The sequence below is a fragment of the Desmodus rotundus genome, chromosome 4 (genome assembly GCF_022682495.2).
Source record: "Desmodus rotundus isolate HL8 chromosome 4, HLdesRot8A.1, whole genome shotgun sequence".
Classification (NCBI taxonomy): domain Eukaryota; kingdom Metazoa; phylum Chordata; class Mammalia; order Chiroptera; family Phyllostomidae; genus Desmodus; species Desmodus rotundus.
The window spans coordinates 82,427,843-82,451,689 of NC_071390.1; the positions used below are offsets into that span (position 1 = coordinate 82,427,843).

The 23,847-nt window shown below is 35.7% G+C and overlaps 1 protein-coding gene across 12 annotated transcripts in view; it reads left to right on the plus strand.

The window, feature by feature from the left end:
* PTPN13 (protein tyrosine phosphatase non-receptor type 13) overlaps positions 1 to 23,847 on the plus strand; it is a 193,936-nt gene that overhangs the window by 60,005 nt on the left and 110,084 nt on the right. For all 12 annotated transcript variants that reach the window (XM_024574843.4, XM_045183695.3, XM_045183694.3 and 9 more), the window contains exons 3-6: positions 6,381 to 6,559; positions 8,592 to 8,657; positions 16,839 to 17,024; positions 21,136 to 21,223. In XM_024574843.4, the coding sequence (XP_024430611.2) occupies positions 6,381 to 6,559; positions 8,592 to 8,657; positions 16,839 to 17,024; positions 21,136 to 21,223 (519 nt within the window). The remainder of the gene's footprint in view (positions 1 to 6,380; positions 6,560 to 8,591; positions 8,658 to 16,838; positions 17,025 to 21,135; positions 21,224 to 23,847) is intronic.

The following is a 23,847-nucleotide window of genomic DNA, read 5'->3' on the forward strand; positions in this document are numbered from 1 at the left end:
ATATTTTGCAGTTTAATTGTTTCCTAAGAATTCAGTACAGCCCTGTCCAGAGGGTTCAGTCAGTTACAGCATTGTCCTGTGCGCTAAGGGTTGCGGGTTCAATCCCTAGTCAGAGCACATACCTAGGTTGTGGGTTTGATCATCCCCTGTCAGGGTGCAGACAGAAGGCAACCGATTCATGTTTCTCTTATACATTGATGTCAGGTCCCCCCACCCCCACCTCCATCTCTCTCTAAATTCAATAAAACATATCCTTGGGTGAGGATTAAAAAAGCAAAAGGATTCAGCACTTAAAGCCATGTGTGTGTTTACGGGATTCCACAGCAATGTAGTTTGTTGTTACAAGACATTTAAAAATCACGTATGAAACCAGTGAAAATGTTCGTGTCATTTGTTTATGTTTTTTTTTAATTTTTTAATATATTTATTGATTATGCTATTACAGTTGTCCCATTTCCCCCCCACACTCCATCCTGCCCACCCCCTCCCTCCCACATTCCCCCTCTATAGTTCATGTCCATGGGTCATACTTATAAGTTCTTTGGCTTCTACATTTTGTATACTATTCTTACCCTCCCCCTGTCTATTTTCTACCTGCCATTTATGCTACTTATTCTCTGTACCTTTCCCGCCTCTCTCCCCCTCCCACTCCCCTGTTCATAACCCTCCATGTGATCTCCATTTCTGTGGTTCTGTTCCTGTTCTAGTTGTTGGCTTAATTTGCTTTTGTTTTGGTTTTAGGTGTGGTTGTTAATAACTGTGAGCTTGCTGTCATTTTACTGTTCATATTTTTTATCTTCTTTTTCTTAGATAAGTCCCTTTAACATTTCATGTAATAAGGGCTTGGTGATGATGAACTCCTTTAACTTGACCTTATCTGAGAAGAACTTGATCTGCCCTTCCATTCTAAATGAAAGCTTTGCTGGATGGAGCAATCTTGGATGTAGGTCCTTGCCTTTCATGACTTGGAATACTTCTTGCCAGCCCCTTCTTGCCTGTAAGGTCTCTTTTGAGGAATCAGCTGACAGTGTTATGGGAACTCCTTTGTAGGTAACTGTGTCCTTTTCTTTTGCTGCTTCTAAGATTCTCTCCTTATCTTTAATTTTGGGTAATGTAATTATGATGTGCCTAGTGTGTTCCTTCTTGGGTCCAGCTTCTTTGGGACTCTCTGAGCTTCCTGGACTTCCTGGAAGTCTATTTCCTTTGCCAGATTGGGGAAGTTCTCTTTCATTATTTGTTCAAATCAGTTTTCAATTTTTTGTTCTTCCTCTTCTCCTTCTGGTACCCCTATAATTCGGATGTTGGAATGTTTCAAGATGTCCTGGAGGTTCCTAAGCCTCTCCTCATTTTCCTGAATTCTTGTTTCTTCATTCTTTTCTGGTTGGATGTTTCTTTCTTCCTTTTGGTCCACACCATTGATTTGAGTCCCAGTTTCCTTCGCATCACTATTGGTTCCCTGTACATTTTCCTTTGTTTCTCTTAGTATAGCCTTCATTTTTTCATCTAATTTGTGACCAAATTCAACCAATTCTGTGAGCGTCCTTATTACCAGTGTTTTGAACTGTGCATCTGATAGGTTGGCTATCTGTTCGCTGCTTAGTTGTATTTTTTTTCTGGAGCTTTGATCTATTCTTTCATTTGGGCCATTTTTTTTGTCTTGGTGCACCTGTTAAGTAAAGGGACAGAGCCTTAGGTGTTCACCGGTGTGGGGTAATGCTGGTAGCTGCACTGTGATGCTGTACATGGGAGAGGGCCAAGAGGGAGCAATGGCGCTTGCTCCACTCTCTGCCAGATTTCAGTCACTCCCTCGGCTACCTACAATCAAACTTGGCCCCTCTGGTGCTCATTCCCGAGTGCGTGGACTTGTGCATGCTCTAGGCTCCTATGGGTCTCTCCAACGACCTCTTCTGTGAGGCTGGGAGTTTCTCCTGCTGCCACCTCAACCCCCATGGGTGTTTTCAATCAGAGGCTTGAGGCTTTATTTCCCCGCGCTGGAGCTGCAGGTTGTGTGGTCTGTTTCGCTTCCCTGCCGTTCCTGCTGGTTTATCTATGTGTGAATGTGGGGCCGTGAGGTCTGGTAGCTGTCGCACTGCTTGCCCCATTTCACAATCCACCACCTTTCTGGGTCCGCTAGCTGCTGCCTTGCCGTGAGTCCTCTCCGCCCCGGCTGCCCATCTCCACCCCTCCTACCGGTCTGGATGAATGTTTCTTCTTTATCTCCTTGGTGGTTAGACTTCCATACAGTTTGATTTTCTGTCTGTTCTGGTTGTTTTTTGTTTTTAAAATGTTGTTCTTCTTTTGGTTGTGCAAGGAGGCGCAGTGTGTCTACCTGTGCCTCCATCTTGGCCAGAAGCTCTGTGTGTGTGTTTTAACAAGCAAAAATATGATCCACCCTGGTAATTGTTTCTCACTGTTCTTCATCATTGCTCTGTCCAAAATTCCTGCTGCTCCACTCATAAACTTAATAATTTTCTGTCCACATGCCTTTGTTTTGGCTGTTTTTGTTTGTTTGTTTGTTTTTGTTTTTTGGAATCTTCCCCCTATCATCTATAGGGCCACATATAAAAAAGAAATTCTCTTTTCATTGTAGTTCAAGGAATTTTGCTATCCTCTAAATCATTTTTATATTCTTTTTTCTCTTTTAGATACCTTCTAAAAGGTATCTATTACACATATTATACTTTCTATTACACATATTTACATGTATGTTCTCAATCTTTTAAATAGTATTATGGACTCTATGAGCCAATGACCTATATTTAAACAAATAATGTTTAAATATGTATAGTACTTAAATTTGGTTTACTGTAGATGTTTAGTAAAAATCAAACAAGAAAAAACCCACCTGGTATATAAAGCAAAAGTTAAAAAATGCAGTTCTTGCCAGAGTAGTAAGTTTTGCAGACCTTGTTGTGCTGGTAAATTAATCAATGTCTTAGTGATTTCAGAATGAAAAGCAATAGTGGATTGCTTACACCTTCAGTTTCACTCCCACGCCACCCTGTCAGAGAGGTGTAGTTTGTGGCTAGGGATGATAAGGACAATGAGTGTGGCAAGATCTTTTTTGGTCTGAGTGAATACCAGCATCCAGGATGGCAGGACAGGACATAGCTGTTAGACTCCTGGGAGTCATTCATGCCTCTGTTATCTGTGATTTCCCGGTAATTTATAAATTCAAATGGTAATAAGTATAACAGAAATCATAATTCTGTCCCTAAATAAGGAATTAAGCATAAGACTTAGAATTCCATCTGCCTGTCCTAGGTTCAGGATGGGATACTGGGGAACTGGATAGAAAGGTAATAAAAAGAATTAATTAAAATAGTGGGTGCAGATTGATACTGATGAGTAAAAGGAAAAGTGTGATAGGGTGATTACACCACCATACTTGCAAGAGAAGAAGAGCCTGGGGGAAAAAAAAGACTGAGAAGCAGTGTTAAGGTTGGTATACACCAGGGCTTGATTTTTTTTTCTGCCATAACACGCTTTTTGGTGATCTCATCCAGTCACAGGGCTTTAAATAGCATCTATTGAGTTAGTTACTTCCAAACTATGTCTTCTGACCCCTTTTTCCCAAATTTCAGATCCAACTGCCCCCTTACACCCCCTTTGAGTACCTGACAGATATCTTAAACTTAATAGGTCCCAAAGTAAAGTTCTAATTACAACCACCATCTCCCAACCTATCTCAGCAACTTGCATTATCTGTAATCTTCTCTGTTGCGGTTGATGGTCCTCCATTTTTTTTCTTTATTGAGACCAAAGTTTTGAAGTCATTCTGCTTCCTCTCTTTCTCATTTCACATCCAGTCTGTCAGAAAATTTTGTTGTCACTGCCTCTACTGCTCTCCCTCAACTCAAATACATCGAGTTTCCAGCAGGTTCTCAGTACTCTACTGCTCCCACTCTGCTTGCAGGCCATCATCACCTCAGACCAAATAGCAGTGCACTGCGGTTCCTACTGGTCTCCTAGTGCTTGTTCCCTTCAGTCGCTAATTTGAAAGGAATTTATTGAACATACTTTTATAATGCTGTGACATGTGATACCTCAATATTTTGAATAGCTTCTTTGGGAAAGAAAATATTGTTCTGCCTTGTTTGGGTTGTTCTCTAGCTAGATTGTGTGGTACTTATTCTTCAGATATTTAAGAAGTTTTTGACAGAAAATGCATAAAGTGGCTATGAAAGGTAGCAATCTACCTATGCTTACCAGCTGCGATGATTCATTGAAATGTGTTTTGCTCTAAGAATTCTGAGTAGTATTTTTTTTAGCAGCCTGCTGTGTGTATGGTTATACTGTGGGGACCATTATTTGTAACTCAGCTTCAGTTAAACATAAGATGTACTGACTGATTAAAAGATGCATTCAAACACATTTTTCTTACTTGACACAGTTATTAAAGACCCGTTTCAGGTTTACAAATAGTCAAGAGAAGAACTATAGTTGGCTTTTCAATCTTTAAAGGACTGGAGTGAATTTTAATAGTTTATTTTTTTTATTGACATAAAGATCAGAATCTTGGCCATAGGTAGAGATTAAAAGTCAGAAAGGATAAATGATTCAATTCTAATAAAAGTAGTTTTTAGGAGCACATAGATACTGTATGTTTGATAAACTGTTCCAAAGACTTTTGTCATTTTCTTATGATTTGACAGGGATATCAGTATAACCCATTCAGATTGAATAATAATGGCATTGGAAATCACAGGCCTTTTGTGATTTTCCTATAGCAGTTCCTTGAGTCTACAATCCAATTCACTTAGCAGTTGTCTTAAAATCTATGTTAAAGACTTCCGGTCAAGATGGCAACATAGGCAGACAAAGGTAGAAAATCTTCAAAGCAGCAACAGAAAAGGAGTTAGTTAGCTACAGGAGAGTTCCCATAAGACTGTCAGTTGAAAAGCAACTTTTGCAAACCAGAAGGGATTGTCAAGAAATGTTCAAAGTCATGAAAAGCAGGGACCTACAACCAAGATTTCTCTATCCAGCAAAGCTATTACTTAGAATCAAAGAGTAGATAAAAGAGTTTCCCAGACAAGAAAAAATGAAAGGTGTTCATCATCATCAAACCATAATTATATGAAATGTTAAAGGGACTTATTTAAGAAAAAGAAGATCAAAACTATGAACAATAAAATGGCAAAGATACATGTCTATCAACAATTGAATCTAAAAACCCAACTTAGCAAACAAGAACAGAGACAGAATCATGGATATGTAGAAGCTTTGATGGTTGCCAGATGGGAGGGGGTTGTGAGGTGAGGGGATTAAGAAGTACAAATAGGTAGTTACAGAATAGCCATGGGATGTAAAGTACAGTATAGGAAATGGAGTAGCCAAAGAACTTACAGGCATGACCCACGGACATGAACAATGGTAGGAGATCCTCTAAGGGAGTGGGGTGCTGGGTGGAGGAGCACAAAGGGGGAAAATCAGGAAAACTGTAGTAGCATAATCAATAAAATACAATTTTAAAAAATGGGAAAAAAACCTATGTTAACTTATTTTTTTTAATGGGAGGACAAAATAAAGTACCCTCTAATAAGTCTGTTTTATTGAGCCTACTGTATAGCTTTGCTTTTGGAAGGAGGACTGTTGAAATCTTACGGAGTTTCTTTTAATACTCTTACACATGAGCTGTTAGGCACACATACAGGCAAACACTGAAATAAAATTAGAGACCATTATCACATTTGATAATATATAAGCTGCCAGAAATTGTAGTGAAATAATGGACAAATGCAAACAAAACAAAATCCACGTTTGGACAAATAAATCTTTTTGACACACAAAAAAAGAAACTTTCATTGTAGTTGGAAAGTTTTACTGATTTCAAATTTGATAATTATCGATTGAATTATTTTCCATCAGTTTCAGACCACTATAATCTAAATCAGGGCATCTTAACCTGTGGTCAATAAATGGGCTACAAGAAGATCTACAAACCCTTTTTGTATACAGAATTTGTCTTTACAGGCAATTTCCTTGAAGGAGAGATTGTAGCATTTACCATATTCTCAAAGGAATCCATGATTCCCCCCCAAGATTTAAGAACTGCTGATCCTTATATCTATCTATCTCACTGTGATAAAGTGCTTAATCCAGTTTAAGTCTTGTGACTAACAATGAAAGTTCTCTATTTATATAGTTTCTAAGATTCTGGGTTTTAAAAGATTAAGCTGCATCCAGGTATTATTGTTAATAGTGCTAGCAGTAGTAGATATATGAAACTCTCTTTTGACTTGGTACATGTAACTTTACAGTTACCCTATAATGTGAATAGGCTGAGATACCCATTTAAGTGATCTTTAGTTCCTCTAATTATGATTTTAAGCAATTATCTTTCCTTTTTCCTTTTATTTTGTGCGGTTACAAACCAGTAAGCATAGCTGATCCCGCTGCCCTTGGCTTTATCATTTCTCCATGGTCTCTGCTGTTGCTGCCATCTGGTAGTGTGTCATTTACAGATGAAAATATTTCCAATCAGGATCTTCGAGCATTCACTGCACCAGAGGTTCTTCAAAATCAATCACTAACTTCTCTCTCAGATGTTGAGAAGGTAACTGTTAAATACTTTTTGCTTGATTTGTTGTTGTTGTTGTTGTTGTTGGGGGTTGGAAAAGTAAAGACACCGGGCTACTCTATCTCAACCCTTGGAAGAAAAATGCATTGATTTTAAAGTAATCATGTGTTTTAAGAAGTTCATTTTTATTTTAAGAATTCAAAATTGTTTTATAAAAGTTTTACAGATCTAAGAAAAACAGGAAGAAATGTATGTTATTATTAACTGATATTTACAAATATTTATTTAATACCCGCTGTGTATAAAACATTGTGCTCATAAGGAAGACAAAAAATAACTAGAAATTAGATCCTGATCAACATGTATAGAACAATCTGTAATGCATGGCAAAATGAAGTAAATGTTATATAGAGGTATAAAGTATTTCCAGAATACTTTATATAAAGTATTTCCAGAATATTTCTGGGAATCCAGAGGAGGAGCGATTAATTTTTAGTGTAGAATGATATGACAGAGAAGGTAGTAGTGTTTGTGTTGGGCTTTGTAGAATGAGTAGAATTTAGAAAAGTGAAAATAGGCATTTCACTGAGGGTTATTAGCATGTGGAATGACAGGTAAGAAATTATCCACTATAATGGGGCAATATTTGGTTCGATCAACTAGGCTAGAGCATTAGCTACCTGGAAAGGCTGTGGTTAGGGAAGGAAAGGGAAGCTGTAGGTCTGGAAGACTACAAATGCCAGAACTTGAGACTTCTTCTGAGGCAGTTGTGAGCTATCCTGTTTTTGGGAGAGTGATATAATTTGATTTTTTTTATTGCAGAGGGTAAGTTGGAGAATAGTGGTTAATTAGATGAGATGAAAGATTCTGTGTGTAGGAATCTCACTGGTGAGTTTAATAATATATGGAAAAGAACTGGATATAGGATACAGTGGAACCAAAGCCAACAATTTGACAATTAATTTGATAGGATAATGAAGAAGGAAAAGTTTATTATATAAATATTCAGTCTGAGGATGGGATGCCATTGACATCAAAAGATCTGATTTCATTGTCATGGCTATGAAAAAAACTTGGGACATATAGATAGCGGGCTGTAATACTTTGATATGGAACTTTGGAAATTCAGTATTGGCTATGAATATAATTTCTCATGCAGCATTCCACAGAAGCATGAAGATTAACCTAATAAATTGCTAGCAGTGAAATTGTTACATCAAAAAGGATGAGATCTTTTTGACCCTCCTTTGTTCTCTATCTACTATCCATGCATTCATAATAAGAAAAAAAAATACTATTCAAATTGCAATGAGATTTTTTTTCTCACTTTTCAGATTGTCAGAAGTCCAAATATTCATCACTTATTCTATGGACAAGACTTGTGAAAAACCTCCTATATGTTGGCAGTAGAAATGCAAAATAATATAATTTCTATGTAGGGAAATCTGACAATATGTGTCAAAACTGCAGATGATTCACCCTTTATCCATAATTTCAAAGAATCAATTCAGGAGAAAAACCTGCATGTACAAAATAACATATCACAAGACTGTTTGCTAAAACATTATTTATAATACCAAAATTTGGGAAAATCCTAATTGCCCGTTAATAACAGATTGGCTAAATAAACTGTGGTACAGCCACAAAAGTGAGTTCTATGCAGTACTAAAAAAGTATTGATGTAGAAATACGTCTCCTACTAAATTAAAAATACAAGTAATCTTTAACGTTCCTGACCTTTTTGAAGAGAAGGTGAAAATAAGAATGTTTATTCATTTTTGCTTGAGTTTGCATGAAGAACTTTAAAATAAATAAGAACTAATAAAAGTGGTTACTCATAGAGGATGGGCTGGGGAATTGAGAGCAGAGGGTGTCTGTTCCAATAAGTTCGAGTTTTATTTTCTATTTTAGAAGCTCTCACTTTTATAAAAAATGAGAAATTACGACTTTCTCATTATGTGTTTACTTTCTTTGGAACAAAATGTCATGAGTATTTAGTACTTAACAAATTTTTTAAATTTTAAATTTTGGTGTATCATAAAGTGACTCTGAAAAATTCTATTCCTAGATCCATATTTATTCTCTTGGAATGACATTGTATTGGGGGGCTGATCATGAAGTACCTCAGAGCCAAGTAAGTCAAACCATTACATTTGTATAACTGTACGCTTTTTAAAAAACTCTTCCATATGTTCATTGCAGCATTATTTACAATAGCCAAAATATGGAAGCAACTCAAGTGCCCATCAATAGACGAATGGATATAAAAGCTGTGAGGTACATATATAAAATGGAATATTACTTAGCCATAACAACAATGAAATCTTATCATTTGTGACAGTATCGATGGACCTAGAGGGTATTATGCTGAGTGAAATAAGTTAGTCAAAGAAAGACAAATACCGTGTGATTTTACTTATATGTGGAATCTAAAGAACAATATAAATGAACGAACAAAACAGAAGCAGAGTCATAGATACAGAGAACATTCTGATGGTTGCCAGATGGTAGGGGAATTAGGGGACTGGTGAAAAAGGTGAAAGGATTAAGATGTACAAATTTGCAGTCACAAAATAGTCACAGGGATATAAAGTACAGCATAGGGAATAGTCAGTAATATCAGTAGTAACTATGTGTGGTGCCAGGTGGGACCTAGAAATATCAGGGACAGCATTTTGTAAAGTGTATGGTTGTCTAACCACTATGCTGTCCACCTGAAGCTAATACAAAATAACATTGAATGTAAACTATAATTGAAAAATAAAATTTAAAAAAGGTCTTTCACATATTTTTTATGTTCTGTAGCATACTGTCAGGCATACCATAATTGCTGGTTGTTTACATTAATAATGTCACACTCAGAATAAAATAATAATAAAGTACTAAAGAAATTATTTTCCTTTTAGATGTCCTTAGAATTTTAGCAGTCACTTCCCAGGTTTCAACAATTCAACCTCTTCAAAAATTATAGCAAAAGAAATAGGAGAATACTGTGTTTATTCTAATTTAATGATGATAAAGAAGGATTGTAAATGTCTTTTATTTTTTACAACCATCACCACTACTTATTTTAGAACTTTTTCATCATCCCAGATAGAAATTATGCATCCATAAGCAATAACTCCCCATTCATTCCCATCAACCCCTGGTAATGTCTAATCTACTCTCTGTTCCCTAGGAGTTTATATATTTTAGACAATTTATACAAATTACATATGTTCATACAATATTGAAATTATGTAGTATGATCCTTTTGTATCTGGCCTACTTCATGTAACAATGTTTTCAAGGTTCATGCATGTTGTAGCAGATATCAGTACTTTATTCCTTTTTATGGCTGTATAATATTCCGTTGTATAGATGTACCACATTTTGTTTATCCATTTATCTGCTGATGAACACTTGATCTGCTTCCACCTTTTGACTATTGTGAATAATGCTTATATTAATATTGGTGTACAATTACCTGATTGTATACCTGTTTCCAAGCCTTCTCACCCTATTGATAGGGTCTATTTTTTAACTGGGTTATTTGTCTATTATTAAGTTATAACAGCTCTTTATATATTCTAAATTCAAGTCCCTTATATCTGTATATGACTTGCAAAGTTCTGCTCCCATTGGATGGGTTGTCTTTCATCTACTGGTATACTTTGGGGCATAGACATTTTTTTTTCTTTAATCTTTATTGTATTTTTTTTCCATTACCATTTAACCCCCTTATACTCCCCTCCGCCCAGCAATCACCATACCGTTGTCCATGACTATGAGTCCTTTTTCCTTTTTGCTCAATCCCTCCATCCCATACCCCACCCCGTCCCCTTAGCTGTCACCCTGCTCTTCATCTATGAGTCTGTCCGTCCCCATTTTCCTTGTCAGTTCAGTTTGTTCATTTTATTTCATTTGGCATAATGGATGGACCTGGAGAACATTATGTAAATGTCTTTGATGATTCATTCTTATACTGAAAGTGATAACCTTTTTTGGTGCAAAAACTGAATGAATAGTAACTCTGTGTCTCAGAGTATGGTACATACTTCATTACTTCTTTTCATTTTGAATATAATACCTCACTGCCCCTGCAGCAGCAGACACAGATTAAAGTAACACCAAGGTCTCAGATTCTTATGACCCTTGGGCTGCCTCTAGTCTTTATTTTCCACAATAATTCTGATTCCTAAAAACCCTATGTAAACCTAGTAGTAAACAGTAATTAAAAATTTAAAACTCACTATTTCACCAAAGCAAAGACATAGGATGTTAGAATTAGGTTTACACACATTTTAGGCTTATATTCTAAAATTTAAACATTGTAAGATCTATGAAAGATGAGTGAATTACACCTAGTGAAATTAAAGCAGTAATCAGAAAACTCGCCAACAAACAAAAGCCCTGGCAGATGGCTTCACAGGCGAATTTTAGCAAACAGTCCAAGAGGAACTAATACCTCTCCTTATCAAACTATTCCAAAAAATTCAAGAAGAAAGAAGGCACCCAGCTCATTTCCCAAGGCCAGCATTATACTAATTCCAAAACCAGAAAAAGATACTACAAAGAAAGAAAATTAACTTGCGGCCAAGATGGAGGCATAGGTAGACACACTGTACCTCTTCACACCACCAAAAGGAGGACAACAACAAATTTAAAAACAAAAAACAACCAGAACTGACAAAAAATCGAACTGTATGGAAGTCTGACACCAAGGAGTTAAAGAGGAAACATTCATTCAGACTGGTAGGAGGGGCAGAGACAGGCAGCGAGGCAGAGAGGACTCATGGCAAGGTGGCAGCTGGAGGACTGGAGTGGGTGAGGCAACGGCTAGTGGAATGGGCAGTCCCACATTTGCGATCAGATAAACCAGGAGGAACAACTGGGGAGTGAGACAGACCGTGCAGCGCAGGGATCCAGCGTGGGGAAATAAAGCCTCAAAACTTCTGAATGTAAAAATTTGTGGGGGTTGAGGCAGCAGGAGAAACTCCCAGCCTCGCAGGAGAGTTCTTTGGAGAGACCCACAGGGTGCTAGAACATATACAAAACCACCCACCCAGGAATTAGCGCCAGAAGGGCCCAATTTGCTTGTGTGTATTGGGGGAAGTGACTGAAAGCAGGCAGAGAGCTGAACAAGCGGCATTGTTCACCTTGTATGTGGGGGTGGGGGTTCCCTCTAGGACCCCTCCCCCACATACAGCACCACAACACAGCCACCTGGGTTGCCCTAACCTGGTGAATACCTAAGGCTCCACCCCTTACTACATGACTGTTCTGCCGAGGCAAAAAAAAAAAAAAAAAAAAAAAACACCCAAATGAAAGAAGAGATCAAAGCTCCAGAAAAAATACAACTAAGCGGTAAAGAGATAGCTAATCTGTCAGATGCAAAGTTCAAAACACTGGTATTCAGGATTCTCACATAAATGGTTGAGAATGGTCTCAAAATAGAGGAAAAAGTGAAGTGAAGCAAAGTGAAATAAAGAAAAATGTACAAGGAACCAACAGTGATAGGAAGGAAACCTGAACTTAAATCAATGGTTTGGACCAGAAGGAAGAAATAAACATTCAACCAGAACATACTAAAGAAACAAGAATTCAAAGAAATGAGAGAGGCTTAGGCACCTCCAGGACAACTTGAAACACTCCAACTTCTTAATCATAGGGATGCCAGAAGGAGAAGAGGAAGAGCAAGAAACTGAAAACTTACTTGAAAAAATAATGAAGGAAAACTTCCCCAATCTGGCCATGGAAATAGACTTCCAGGAGGTCTAGAAAGCTCAGAGTCCCCAAGAAATTGGACCCAAGGAAGCACACACCAAGGCAGATCATAATTACATTACCCAAGATCAAAGATAAGGAGGGAATCTTAAAAGCAGCAAGAGAAAATAAGGCAGTTACCTACAAAGGGTTCCCATAAGACGTTCAGCTGATTTCTCAAAAGAAACCTTACAAATAAGAAGGGGCTGGAAAGAAGTATTCAAAGTCACGAAAGTCAAGGACCTACATCCAAGATTGCTCTATCCAGCAAAGCTATCATTTAGAATGGAAGGGCTGATAAAGTGCTTCCCAGATAAGGTCAAGTTAAAGGAGTTCATCATCACTAAGCCCTTATTATATGAAATATTAAAGGGACTTGTCTAAGAAAAAGAGGATGAAAACTATGAACAGTAAAATGACAACAAACTTACAACTATCAACAACAAAACCTAAAAAAACAAAACCAAAAATAAACTAAGCAAACAATAGAACAGGCACAGAACCACAGAAATGAAGATCACATGGAGGGTTATCAGCAGGGAAGGGGGAGAAAGGGGAAAAAGGTATAGGGAATAAGTGGCACAAATGGTAGGTAGAAAATAGACAGGGAGAGGTTAAGAATAGTGTAGGAAATGTAGAAGCCAACAAACTTATAAGTATGACCCATGGACATGAACTATAGAGGGGGAATGTGGGTGGGAGGGGATGTGCAGGGCAGAGGGTAATAAAGGGGTGGGGGGGATGGGACAACTGTGATAGCATAATCAATCACATATTTTTTTAAAAAAAGAAAATTATAGGCCAATATCCTTGATGAACATAGATGTTAAACTCCTCAACAAAATATTAGTAAACTGAATACAGCAATACATCAAAAAAAAAAATCATACACCATGATCAAGTGAGATTTATTTGGAAATGCAAGGTTGGTACAACTTTCACAAGTCAATAAATGTGATCCACCTCATTTAAAAAATGAAGGATAAAAACCACATGATCATATCAATAGATGCAGAAAAAGCAGCTGATAAAATGCAGCACCCATTCATGATAAAAACTCTCAGCAAAGTGGAAATGGAGGACACATACCCAAACTTAATAAAGGCCATATCTGACAAACCCACTGTCATTATCATACTCAACGGCCAAAAACTATACATGTTCTTCTTAAGATTGGGAACAGATAGAGATGTCCACTTTCACCTATTTTATTCAGTATAGTACTGGAAGTCCTAGGCACAGCAATCAGACAAGAAGAAATAAAAGGCATCCAAATTGGAAAGGAAGAAGTAAAACTGTCTTTATTTTCAAACGACATGATACTATACATAGAGAACCCCCAGGATTCCACCAAGAAACTGCTTGAACTGATTAATAAATTCACCAAAGTATCAGGATACAAAATTAATATCCAGAAATCAGTTGCATTTTTATATGCTAATAGTGAACTAACAGAAAGGGAAATTAAGAAAGCAGTCCCATTCACACTTGCCTGAAAAAGAATAAAATACCTAGGAATAAACCTAACCAAGGATGTAAAAGTCCTGTACAAGGAAAATTACAAGACACTGGAGAAATAAATTGAAGAAGATACAAATAAGTGGAAGCACATACCATGTTCATGGAGAGGAAGAATTGCCATCATTAAAATGTCCATACTACCCAAAGCAATCTATAGATTCAACACAATTCCTATCAGGATTTCAATGACATATTTCACAGGACTAGAACAAATATTTCAAAAAATTTGTATGGAACCCCAAAAGTTTCACATAACAACAGCAATCCTGATAAAGAACAAAGTTGAAAGAATCACGCTATCTAATATGAAACTATATTATAAGGCCAGTGTAATCAAAACAGCATGGTACTGGCATATAGACAGACACATAGATCAATGGGTCAGAATACAGAGCCCAGAAATAAATCCACACCTTTATAGTCAATATTTGACAGAGGAAGCAAGCACGTTCAATGGGCTAAAAATTGTTTATTCAATAAGTGGTGTTGGGAAAATTGAAGAGATACATGCACAAAAATGAACCTAGACTACCTTCTTACACTACACACAAGAATAAATTCAAAATGGTTCAAAGACTTAAATGTTAGACTTGAAACCATAAAACTCCTAGAAGAAAACATAGGCAGCAAAACCTGAGACATTTCTCGTAGCAGTATTTTATAGGATATATCTCCCCAAGCAAGGGAAACAAAAGAAAAAATAAACAAATGGGACTACATCAAACTAAAAAGTTTTTGCACAGGAAAGGAAATCATCAACGAAACAAAAAGACTACCTAGAGGATGGGAGAACATATTCTCCAGTACATCTAATAAGGGGTTAATATCCAAAATGTATAAAGTAGTTATAAAACTCAACACCAAATAAACAAACAATCCAATCGAAAAAATGAGCAAAGGACATGAATAGATAATTCTCCAGAAGGATATTGAGATGGCCAATAAGGCATATGAAAAGATGCTCATTGTCACTAATCATCAGAGAAACTGAAGTTAAAACCATAGTGAGATACCATCTCATACATCAGAATGGCATCATCAATAAATCAACAAACAACAAGTGCTGGTGAGGATGTGGGGACAGCGGAACCCTTTTGCACTATTGGTTGGAATGCAGTTGGTGCAGCTTCTGTGGAAAGCAGTATGGAGATGTCTCAAAAAATTAGAAATGGAGCTGCCTTTGGTTCCAGGAACCCCAATTCTGGGAATATATCCAAAGGAACCTAAAACACTAATTCAAAGGACATAAGCACCCCTATGTTCATGGCAGTGTTATTTACAATCACCAAGATATGGAAGCAGCCCAAGTGTCCATCAGTAGAGTACATAAAACAACTACGGTACGTTTACACAATGGAATACTACTTGGCTGTAAAAGAGAAGAAATTTTTACCTTCTGCGACAGTGTGGATGGACTGAAGAACATTATGCGAAGTGAATTAAGCCAGTCAGGAAAAGACAAATAACGTATGATTTCACTCACGTGTGGAATCTAATGAAGAAATTGAACTAACAAGCCAAGCAGAGACAGACTCATAGTAGAGAACAGATAACAGCTAGTGGGGATGATGTTAGGGGGTACAGGGATTGAGCATAAAAGAAAAAGGACTCATGGACATGGATAGCAGTGTAGTGATTGCTGGGGAGTGGGGAGGGTGTATGAGGACTCTATGGTAATGGAAAAATACAATAATTAAATAAATATTAAAAAATGAAAGAAGAATGATATAGTCTTCAACTTATTTGGTCTCATTTTTCATCATGAAAAATACTGTGTATTTACTTTCTCTCCTCAGTTTCAATTCTATAAATATAAATGAAAAAGTTAAATTATTACTGAGCATATTGGTATCATATATTGTATAACCTAACTTGCATGTAAAATGTAATCACAGCCTATAATGAACACTTTATACTATTTTCTGGTAACTGAAAGTAAAGTCAGTGTCAATGTATAAATTAGTGGGACTGTGTAAACTTTTACTTGTATTTTGCTATCAGAAATAATTATTTTGGAAACATTTCATATTAATTCAGGAGTATTTATTAAGTGCCCACCTGTTTTAGACGCTGTACTAGACACTAGGAACACAATGGCCCATGCCTGCGGAGTCCATTCATGGGTACAAATAACAAATAAGCAATTACAACACAATGTTATGAATGCTCTGTCAGGGAAAATAGAGGGTGCTATGGGAAACCAAAGTTAGAGTCTCTAACTACACCTGAGGGGTTAGAATATGAAAGAGATTGCTTCAAAGTTGTGTCTAAACTATGGCATAATGCCCAAACACAGGAGAAGTGAAAGGCTCACAGGGAAAGCATATGTTTAAACCAGTGAATGTATCAGTTTTAACTCCCAGCAGTCCTCAGCAGTACTTAGCAGTACTTAGTATTATCATTCTTTTTATTTTTAACCATTCTATCAAGTGTGTAGTGGCTTCTTTTTGTGATTTAAATTTGTATTTCTTGTTATGCTTATTGGACATTTCAATATAATCTACAAATTATTTCAGCTAATTTTAAAAATCTTACATTTTATCTTCTCTATTTATCCTCTCTCACATTTTATCCTCTCTATCCAGCATAATGAAAACTTGTATTTAAAGGATCTTTAGTCATTGCAGTATTTGAAATCTTTTCTCAGTTATCATGAGTCTCAAATTATATTAAATATATATTGAATATATTATACTTTATTGAATATTAGGAAATTATTTCCCCAAAATGGTGTATATATAATAAATGCCAACCATAATATTTGAATAATTAAAAAATTCCATTTCTTTATCATACAGAAAACCCTCAGAGTTTTTCTATAGTATTTCCTATTTGGGGAGGTGTATATTAATGACCTCCTAATAATTTTTGGAATGTTAAAACGTAAAATGTAGTAAAATAGATATACTACTAGATAAAGAATTAACTTCCTCCAAGTGTTTAAAGTGTGTTTGTTGTGGTTTCTATGACTCTTAGAACGGCTTGTCTTATTAAATTTGTAAGATTTACTCACATCTATCAATGTGGCTTCTCTTTTCTTTATATTCAGCCTATCAAACTTGGAGATCATCTCAACAGCATACTGCTTGGAATGTGCGAGGATGTTATTTATGCTCGGGTTTCTGTCCGAACTGTCCTGGATGCTTGCAGTGCCCACATTAGGAATAGCAATTGTGCACCTTCATTTTCCTATGTGAAACAGTTGGTAAAACTGGTTCTGGGAAATCTTTCTGGGGTAAGCTACAGTTCTAATTGGTACATATGCTCATATTTTTAAATTTAGTGTATCACAAAATTTTATTTAAAGATATTTTATAGGTAGCATTTTCTCAGTGAAGACTAAGAACAAGAGATTGAATTGCTGTTTCTAGTGTTAATCGTTTATTTAAAACAGTAATCAAAACTTACAAGACTAGTGCAGTAACTTTGTCTCCTAGATTTTATGAGACAAAAGTAGCCTTTATGAGATGTAGTCTTTATTTAGACCTTTAATTCAGCAAGTGTCATAGAGTCGCAGCATATTAGAGCTGAAAGTGTCTGCTCTTGCCTCATAGTTCTATTGTGAAAAATGCATCAATATAACAAAATGGGTTTTAGAATTATTTAAATGCACTTTCTGTTGCTTCATTCTTCTTTTTTGGCACTTATTTGTCTGGTCTCTTTATGTGTTCTCCAAACCCTCCCCTCCTTTGCTAGACACTGGCACCTGGTGTATGTAGGGCATGGGGTGGAGGGTACATGTGTGTATTCCTGCCATATCGCCCCAAACCTGGACTCTTCCACTTTCCCACTTGTCTTGGATATGAAGAATCCTAAGAATGACAAACCATGTCTAATAGTCGCACCTCTGCCCTAGTTTGGATACACCTTGGGTTTTGATACCTAATCTAGATGTAAAAGTTATGTGTTCTTACCCTTTGGGTAAGGGACCTTAGGGTTAAGGTCCCAGAGTAGAGGTCCCTGTCCTTTGTGTGAGCTACATATTTAACACTGTCACACATGTTCTTGCTGGCTTCCTCATTCCTACAGGTGTGGTTTTGCCTGCCATCTTAACCAGCATGTCATATGGCTGGCAGGAGTATATCCAAATTCCACGCACATTGAGAGTTGATAAGAAGCTCAGATTCTTCTAGGCACATGGTTGGTAAACTATATCCCGTGGAACCTTTGTGATTCTGTAAAGAAGGGGAATGCAGATAGTAGAAGCTGAGTGGATGAGGTTCTTGGCTGGTTATTTCCCTTCCTTAACTACAACTGCTCCACTTTGATTTGATTTATCTGTTTATATTCCTGTGTGTGATTTTTTTAACAGATTTTATTTATTTATTTTTAGAGAGAGGGGAAGGGAGGGAGGGAGAGAGAGAGAGAGAAACGTCAATGTGTGGCTGCCTCTCGTGTGCCCCCTACTGGCCTGCCACCCAGGCACACGCTCTGACTGGGAATTGAACCTGCAACCTTTTGGTTCGCAGGCTGGCTCTGAATCCTCTGAGCCACACTAGCCAGCATGTGATTTTTTTTGACAAACATAAAGCTACTAAAAATCTCTGAAAGCCTTCTATGCAAACCAGGGTTTCCTACATATTTTCACATATTTTTGTTTTAAAAAATTTATCTATGATTAAATAAGCTTGAGGAAAAACTAAGGGAAATTGTGATTTCACTGCAGAATTTCTCAGAGCCTTTATTACACTAGACTGTATTACTAATCTTCAAGAGAGAGAGGCATGTAAATGAAACATTCCCCAAACTTATTTGGGTCTTATTTCAGATCTTATAACACTCCCTTTGAGACATGTTTATCAATATTAAATCCTTCACTTTATAAATAAGAAAGTTGAGACATAGTTTGTGGGACTTATGTTTCTTGTTAGTAAGTCCAGGGATTTTTCTATTACACTACACCTCCTCTAAGGCTTTTGTCCTGTTTGCTGATTTTACTACCATGGTAAAATTGCTAGAAATATTTTCTCTTTCTGTTTCCATGAAGAAATATTCCTCCATGAAATTCTGTTATCCATCCAGTAATTTCCCATATTAGATAAAAAGATCTTCATCCCTTTTAGTACTTAGTTCAGTTTATTACATAGCTATATATTGCTCATCTACATATGAAATCTGTGCTAGATACTATAGGAGATAGAAATTTGAATAGAATATACTGTACCTTCTAAGAGTTCTTACTTAAAGTTCTATATCCATTTGCTTAGTTATAACACACAAAATAACATAGTAAAATTTTTCAAAGCTTTGAGATCTTGAGGGGAAAGGATACAAGTTATGACCGCATTGAAAAAAAAGCTCTTTGAACTAAATCCTATAGACAAGTTAGAAAGAGTAATCCAGGTAGAAGGAAGTGAACTTGAATAAATGCTGTGAAACAGGAAAGAGCGGGGTATGTTTGAGGAACAGTTATAAGTTGCGTATGGGTGTGTTTTGGGGTTGTTTAGTGGGAGAGGAGGATAATGAGGGTCCATTGGAATCAGTACATAGGAAGTCTGTCTTTCAAGAGGCAAATTTCTACTAAGTAGACATAATAATTCTCCCCTCATCTTTCCAGTCAGTGCCTTTGCTAGTCTCCTGGTCATCAGTGGACAGAATAAATCTGACAGCTGCCATTTTTTCAGTGTTTACTTTGTGCCAGGCACTGTACTGCTAAGTGGCTTCTGTGCCTTTTCACATCTGTTCACAAAACAGCCCCAGGTAACGAGAGATCATTTTAATGTTGTCTTCATTTTAAAGATAATGAAACTAAGGCTCAGAAAGATTAAATTATTCACCCATGGCCATATACATGCTAAATGACAGGGTCACAACAGGAACCTGGATCTCTGACTCCCAAGGCCATGCTGTTAGCCATTATGTTTCTCCGCCGCTGTTGTTGCCGCCAGTAACTGATGGAATGAGTGAGTCTTCCGCTCAGTGTGACATTAATTATAATTGACCATAACTCTTACTTCAAATTAATTAGCATAGAGTAAAAGCCAGTCGGCCAGCTTACTTGTCCTAGTTCTTCCACTGGTTTAATGTTACAGCCTTTTTTGCCTTAATATTACTTATCTGTAAAATAGGAAAAGTAGTACATACCATCTTACAGATATTACTGACCAGTTATGAAGATAAAATGATTTCAATGTTGATGAGCTGCTTCAAGGTTCTTAGAAATTTCCTGGCTATTTCTCCCTTTATCTGTAATAAGAGAATATTAGTCTTCAAAAAACATGAGGTTTTTTGAGAACTAAATAACACAAAGTATGTAAAGCATTTAAGATAGTGCCTGCCTTATAGTAACTGCTCAATGAGTGGCAGCTATTATTAGTAGTAGGGTCAATACAGGGATTCCCGAAGATGCAGGATATTCTTTATCTCTTCACTTACTAATATAGGGTACAATCTGGACTAATATCATTTATGTAGTTTAAATGATAACATCATTTCAGAAAAATATCCATTTAAGTCTTCTTATAGGTAAGAAATATAATGCCTTGAATATATCACCTTAAACAGTTTTTTAATCCATACTCATAAACAACTTCCACTAAAGGAGGAATGTTAGAATGTGTGTGTGAACAGGTGTATATGAAGGTTCTTGGTGTCAGATTTAAGTAATTTCTCTTCACCATTCTCTCTCCTTCCATTTATTTCTTGAAATTTCTACTCCAGGAATCATCTGAATAAATACAATGTTCTGTCTGACTTTTCATCCCTTATAATACAGACTTCGATTAATTTGGCATACTTTATTTTAAATGAGTTAACCCTCAGTTAAAGTTATTAAAGTTTAAGACTACTGAAACATTTTGTTATAAAGGGGACTCAAAAGAGCATTGATTTATGTTTAATTGTCATCCTTCAATCTGTCCATTTAGTTTAAAGCACTTCTCAGATGTAATTTCTGGCAGGAAAAACCTAGAAAATTGTTTTTGAAAATAATTTAAATCAGTGCATAGTTACAATCAGGTGAAAGTTTTATTATACCGGAATTAATATGGTTTTAAAATTGTAATCTAACTTGAGAGATGAAAATAGTTATCAGTTTGGTTTTCAAATGGAACTCATTTTAACTTATTTAACTTGGCCAACTTTGTTCCCTAGTTAACAGATTACTCTTTGGTAACTGTTTCTTGTCTTTTATTTCCTGTGGATGAATTGGCCAGAATTGAGTTACATAAATCTTACTGGAGGAATATTAACTATTATTTAACAAATTAACAATAGCAAATATGGAGGGTCTTTACTTAATGCTACACTCTCCAAAAGTTGTCTAGTGTTGTTCTGTGGCCAATTACCATGAAAAAAAAAAAGGAAGATTCTTTCATCAAATTTGATTTTTGATTACCTGTATACAGACAGATCAGCTTTCCTGTAACAGTGAACAAAAGCCTGATCGAAGCCAGGCCATTCGAGACCGATTGAGAGGAAAAGGATTACCAACAGGTAAGACTATATTAGTAGGAAATGTTTAGGCTTTAACATTATTTTATTGTTTCCTTTACAATACCATATTTACCTGGCTTGAAAATCTGATATTCGTCACCATAATTAGAATATAAGTGTGAAAAGTAGAGGTAGAGAAGAGATGGGAATGCTACCTTTAATAATGTATCAATCCATTAAAGTTATGCAGAAAACATTATTAATATAATCAAGACCCCAAGTAAATCATTTTCTCTCCCATATTGTTATTATAGCAATAATATCAATGATTTACTTTATCATGGTATTTTATATTAAAAATGCATTTTAAAGCAAGATGAAAACAATATGTACACATTTATGGATATAAACACTATTGATACAAGGGTTTCACAAAGCAACATTATTCTCACTGCACTTTATTTTGTATTCTATTTCTTTTTTTTTAAATGTTAGTCACAATCCACTAAATTGATTCCATGACCAACTAACTTAATGATTTGCAGTTATAAATACCGTCTTAGGTTATACAATGCTTAGTAAAAATAAAACTGATGAAGATGGTTCTCCTTTTTACCAATAGCATTAGATAATTATGAGTTCTATATAATCATTAAATTTATTTTTTTAATTTTTATTTATTGGTGAGAGAGAGAGAAAGAGACATTGATTTGCTCTACTTATTTATGCATTTGTTATTTGATTCTTATATGTGCCCTGACTGGGGATCGAACCCACAACCTTGGTGTATCAGGTCGATGCTCTAACCAACTGAGCTACCCAGCCAGGATTAAATTTATTCTTTAAGGAAATGAATAGAAATTCCAAACATGAGAAATGAGAATTAAGTTTTAGGCTTGGCTTATTTATAAAATGAAGTTTTGTTTTTTCTTATTATCTTTGTTCTTTACTTTTTCCCCTGTGTTGTTTATTGTTGACACTATTACAGATGTGCTTATTTCACCCTCTTTGCCCACCTCCATCCAGCCCCTACCTCCCCTTCCTTCTGGCCATCGCCACACTGTTGTCTGTGCCTGTGGGTTATACATATATGTTTTTTGGCTAATCATACATGCTCTCTACGTCTTATCAAGCAGTGTTGATAATTATGATAATCTAAATATTAACAAAAATTTTGGGGGGGAAATATTTTGTATTATGGGGGCTGGGGAGAAGTAAATAAATACAGCTTAAATATATTCTAATAAGTCATTCTGATTGATATAGTTAGATTAGAAAGCTAAGATACCTAACTATTCAGTTTAATCACATAATGAGAACACAACCATCTTTTTAAAACCTATGAGAAACTCTCATTGTGAAAACTAAATATAGACAATTGATTATGTGCACCAAATGTTTTGCAGACTCACAGCTCTTATATCTGAGAGGGAAGAATATGCCCTAAAAAAATATACTGTTGTTCTTGAAGAAGTCAAAGAAAAGCAAGAAAATCATTTCTAATGGAGTGATTCTGTAATGATCTAGTTAGTTAAAGTGTTATTTTACGTACGTTTATTTTACTTATTGTGAAAATGACATTTTCCGAAAAGTTGTCTTATCTTTCATAACCTCAATATAATCAATTTATTTCTGGTTATATAAGGTTCATTTTCTAATACATTTATTATTAGTTTATGGGAATGTAAAAATAAAGACGACTTTGTTTAACTTAGTTTTTACAATGCTATGATAGCAGTTCAAAAGAATTTTTAACCCTTTTTTGTGTTTCTTTAATGTACTTATATTCCCTTATAGAGAGAGACACACCTTCTTGTAGGTAAAAATCTGTCTCCCTTTATTTAAAAAATATACTAGGATTTGAACTATGATATATAGTGTGAACCTTGGCGCTAAGAATAGCAGCACTTTGTTAATTCGTCAAATTTTCAATCTCCTGTTTTAGAACTGAATAATTGGAGAAAATTATAGGAGAAATGTCAGTGGCAAACTGAAAGAGTCTTTTTCAAGGAGACATAATGAATACTTTAATAACTGAGAGTCTTTTTCAAGGAGACATAATGAATACTTTAATAACTGAAACATTAGATTTAAAAGAAATGATTTCTGTTTCTCTTATTTATAATCTTTCTAGTTTATTTGTCCCTCTTCCCCACCTGTTTTTCTCTTCTGCATTATCTCTTTCTCTCTCTGTACTCTTCGTTTTTCCCTCTCTACCTCCTTGCTTCCTTATTTCTCTTTCTGTACTTTCTTTAATCTTTTTCTAGAATTCCTTTCTATCATCTCCTATCAATTAAGTAGTCATGTTATGAAATGGAAGTTTTTTTGCTTATTTATTACTTATTTACTTAGTAAATATAATGTTACATCATTAATTATTAATTTTTAAAGACAGTTTTTTTCTAACAGTAAAAAACATTATATATGGAAGAACCCCATTTATCCCTATCCATTATGAATCTATAGAAAAGAAAAAAGATTATCCTGCCTTCTGTAGTTTATTAAATGTTAAAGACTCAAATGTTAATGTAGTTTATATTATATTCCCTTCAATGATTTAGTGTTATTGTTACAGACATTTATTATCACATAATATTTTAAAGGTAAGAATTAGAGATTGAACTGAATCTGTACCTACTATATAACATCCTTAAACAGCAGGTTATTCACTTGTCATTTACATA